We start from the raw sequence: 4,537 nt of genomic DNA on the forward strand, positions 1-4,537 counted from the left end.
TGTTTCTTTTTCTCTTTCTTTCTTTCTTTTCTTTTCTTCTTTTTATCAGGCGAAGAAAGAAGTGGAGAGTGTCGAGAGTAAGAATGGTTTGATAGCGCAACTGCAGAAACAGCTCGAAGATGAAAGAGCAGTCTCTTCATGTACCATTCAGAAGCTTGAAGAGGACCTTGTATCTCTTCAACTTCTTCTACACGATCGGGAGAATCAGCTTGTTCTCGCTCAACACACAAGAGAAAGACAAGAGCAGCTCATCGAACACCTCAAAACCACCTCCACTGATAACGTCAGTTTTGAAAGGAAAAAAGAAAGATTCTTCATAGGAGGAGAATGGCAAAGAAGATTTCTTTCTCTCGTCCGGGGGTTTTCCTTGTTTCTTTCTTCTTTTTTTCCGTGCATGCACTTCTCTTCTTTTCTCTTCTCCGTAGATGCTTATATAGAGGAAATTTCTTGCTGAAGTGTCTGTCACAAGACAGGGGGGTGACAAGAGGAGAGACTAAGAGAATCGAATCAACCTACATCCTCTCTCAGAGTCTTGTCTATCTGCAGTGGGTACAGATGGATAGAGATATTAACGACAGATAGCTAGATAGATCAAAGATAGATACATAGCTATACCTATGTATGTATGTATATATGTATGTGTGAATATGGATACACCAGATATATATATATGTGTGTATATATATATATATATGTGTATATGTATATCTTCATATACATGGACGTAGGTGACAACTTCCAGGTTTTCTTAGGAAGTTTTTCTTTCCTTTCTGGTCTGTCTTTCTCTTGTCACCTCTCTTGAAATATAGTAATAGGAGGTATATGTGAACAACAGTGTTACTTCTTTCATAGCCAGACAGATGTAGCTGTTTCAAAGATAGATGAAAGATAGGGATCTCGGGGGATGGCAGAGGAGCAGTCAGTCAGGTGGGTGTCTTCTAAACCAGGTGGATTTCTCCCAATTCCACCAAGACACATAGATTTCTTCTTCTTCTTGGACCTCTTTTTCTGCCTCCTCTTTCCCCTGTCTGTCTTTTCTTTCGTTCTTTCTTTCTTTCTCTCTCTTCGTTTTCTCCTTCTCCGTCTCCTCGATGTTTAGTTGGAACGTCAGAAGAAAGTTCAAGAGAAACTGCAGAGCGAGATTTTGAGCTTAAAGGAGAAAGAAGCGGATCGAGATGTTTTAAAGACAGAAGAGAAAGACCTACTTCAAAGGCAGTTAAATGATACTCAAAGAGAGCTAGATGAGAAGACGGTAGACAATCGACGTCTCCTGTCTCAGGTCGACACTCTAACTCAAGAAAGAGATCAGGTAGGATGGGACAGAAAAACCTAATAGATGCGAACAGAAAGTAGAAAGAAAAAAGAAGATTTTGAAGGACGAGAGACGATGCCCGCCTTATATATATAGAGAGAGAAAGAGATAGAGACCTCTATATATAGGTACAGATATCCTGCTAGGCTGCTGGTATGCGGTAGGCTGTCGATGTAGATAGATAGATAGATAGACGGGTGATAGTTTAATAGGCGGATTTCCTATGGATGAAAGGGGGGTGGGGGTCTGCTCATTCTTGATCTAGTTCAGGTATAAATGTTAGATAGAAATGTGTAGGTTCATGCATGTATGGATAAGATAGGCTATAAGAAGGAAGTGAAGCTTCGTAAAACAACGCTGTCTAGATATGCAATACATATATATCTCTGTTTCCTTCACATAGAGCCGACTGAATATACTAAGGTGTCACATGAATCCATATCTATCTAGTCACCTATCTATCTGGATAGCTACTTATATGTCCATATCTGTATACGTACATATAGTCTGTCGTGCACTCACTAGAACCTATGTATATACATATGTATATCTATCTCTATATGTAGGATGTCCAGTCTCTATATGTTTACAGAATTCCTTCTCTCTTCTCTCTTATGTTCGAGCGTGAGATTAGCTAGCTGGGCTGTATGTACATATGCCAGACAGCTGTTGATCTTCTTCAGTTCGTATTGTAGGTGTGTTTTTCTCTTGCGTTTTCTTTCTTTCTTTCTCCCTTTCAGATGAAGAAAGAGGCCGAGGAGTCGCAGAGAACCATATTAAAATTGGAAAGAGATTTAGTTGAGATACGTGGGCGAGAATCGATCCAAAGACAGGAGCTCGACGCCTGTCAGAAAGCGAAAGACGAAGGAAAGATACTCGAGAAAGAATTGGTCGAGCAATTGCATGCAGTTAATATGACTCTAAATGCGAAGGAAGATCTCCTTACAGAAACAAAGCGTGAAATGGAGAGAATCACGCAAGAACTTGAGACGTAAGGAGATGAAAGAAGAATTTCTCTTCTCTCTTTCGGTCACCAGATATCGTAGAGTCTGTTCCACTCTAAATACACCTTCTTCTCACATGCGGCACATGAAGAGATTGATTGCTTCAGCGCTGCGTAGTAGACTATCTCCATGTGCATATATATATATATATGCATGTATTGAGAGTGTCTATGTGGTCTTACGTCTCACTGAAATCTCAGCACTCAGGCATGTGCATGCTCACGTAGTCAAACAAACGCATGTGCGTAGGTCTATCTACAGCCAAAGAGCCTATAACGACGTAAGTGTGTATCTGTAGAAAGCCCTTACACGTATAGGCATATCAGTTTTGCGGCAAGATATATCAGAGGGGACCCAGCGCGGCGGACACGTCAGTCATCGTGAAGACGAGAAAGTGAACGACATAAGGACGCTTCAAGAAAAGGAACGAAAGAGGAGAGATGAGTCAAATAGATACACCTTCCTCTTCTCTGTATACTTGTCTGTACCACCCCAAGGCACTAGCAGACACGTCAAGTTTTACATGATCTCTAGACAAATATATCTGTATGTATATGTATCTTTCTCGATGTATGTAGACACGGTATGTATGCATATCTATATATATGTATAAAGATCTGTACAGAGGTCGATCCAGATCGATCTCTTTGTTGATGCGTACAGACACATGTACACATATCTGTATATGAACATCTACCTCTGTATATAGATAGGTATAGATGTGCATAGTGCGGACTTGGGTGGACTCGGAGAGAGTGGGTAGGGTATGCATATATGTGGCTGCATGCAGTTCAGTGAGTGTACCTGTGTAGGTATGAATATGTGTGTATGTATCTCTGTTTGGCGTGTTTCTCATTTAGAGAAAAGGAATTGAGAAGCTTGAAAGAACAGGAGATAGAAGAGAAGGCGAGTGAGCTCCGAGGATGTCGCGAGACTGAAGTTACCCAGAGTGAGAAGATTTCGGATCTCGAGAGAGAAGTGCAGCGCATGCAGAAAGTCATTCAGAATCTTCAAGAGCAAGAGGAACAGAATCGGCGCCAAAGAGGTGCAGAGAAATCCCGCTTAGAAAAACAACTTCAAGATCAAGAACATGAAATTAAAGCGATCCAGGTATATACACAGATGATGTATACTTACCTATACAGATAAATGTATTCATACCTCTCCGTCTATCTGTATACAAGTCTATACACGTACCTGTCTGTGTGTGTGTTGCCTAGATACCCATGCATGTATACGCATGCACATATATATATATATATATATATGTAACTTACTTTAAGACGTGGCTTGTATGTGTGGAACCCAGGGCACGGAGGTGTAGATTTACATGTGTCTAGACAGAAAGGGAGATACGTTTGCTTGCTTACCTTTCTGTATACGAAGTCTACATCATACACACGTCAATATCTGTATATGACTGTTGTCAGAGGTTTCTGTGTATGGTTGTGTATATATATATATATATATGTGTGACCATGTATGGAGAAAGGGGGTACATAGAGGAGCGTATATGGCAGGTGTATCTTTGGATGTAAACACCCCTACAATGAGTGAGATTTTTTGGACGTTTGTCATGCATACATCCATCTCCTATCGCCGTCACTCTAATATCATGTATACGCACTCTAGGATGTATCCCTGAAGTTGTTCCTGCAGTGTACATACACCCTGGCACACTGGACGTCGAACTACATACACTTAGAGAGAGTTCAAAGTTGATACAGATAGGTAGATAGAACAGGATAGGTAGGCATGTAAATCCTTATACGTTCACGCTTCTTTGCATTATCACTGCTTATACATGGGTGCTTGTGTATAGGATGTTCATGTATCTGCGTATATCTAGCTAAGGTTGTTTGTTCTCCTTCTTCTTTTCTTCTTCTTTCCCAGGAAGAATCTGCAGGGCGTCTGCGACAGCATTTAGAAGCAGAAGAGAAGTTAAGAGAAGAATTGCATGCACTAAAATCGCATCAAAGAAAGAAAACAAGTACCGATGAAGAGCTTCTCTTAACTAAGCGAGAACTACAGACTCTCAAAGATGAGCTCCGGGTAAGTTCAAGCGTAGCGATTCATCAAACATACGAACAAAGAAAAGCGAAGTGATCAAAAAGCATTTCTGTCTCTCCTCAAGAAAGAAAGAAAGAAGAGTCTCTTTCTTTATCTTGTTTACCCCTGCAAAAAACTCGCTGTCCTGTTAGATAGCTTAAAGATAGATAGA

The 4,537-nt window shown here is 40.6% G+C and overlaps 1 protein-coding gene across 1 annotated transcript in view; it reads left to right on the forward strand.

Annotated features, from left to right (window-relative positions):
* Positions 1 to 4,537, forward strand: part of CSUI_008872 (liver stage related protein) — a 12,262-nt gene that overhangs the window by 736 nt on the left and 6,989 nt on the right. The window contains exons 2-6 of the mRNA XM_068068992.1: positions 50 to 283; positions 1,100 to 1,309; positions 2,053 to 2,303; positions 3,177 to 3,426; positions 4,210 to 4,368. Coding sequence (XP_067919032.1) covers positions 50 to 283; positions 1,100 to 1,309; positions 2,053 to 2,303; positions 3,177 to 3,426; positions 4,210 to 4,368 — 1,104 coding nt within the window. The remainder of the gene's footprint in view (positions 1 to 49; positions 284 to 1,099; positions 1,310 to 2,052; positions 2,304 to 3,176; positions 3,427 to 4,209; positions 4,369 to 4,537) is intronic.

This window comes from Cystoisospora suis (genome assembly GCF_002600585.1).
Source record: "Cystoisospora suis strain Wien I chromosome Unknown contig_5115, whole genome shotgun sequence".
Classification (NCBI taxonomy): Eukaryota; Apicomplexa; class Conoidasida; order Eucoccidiorida; family Sarcocystidae; genus Cystoisospora; species Cystoisospora suis.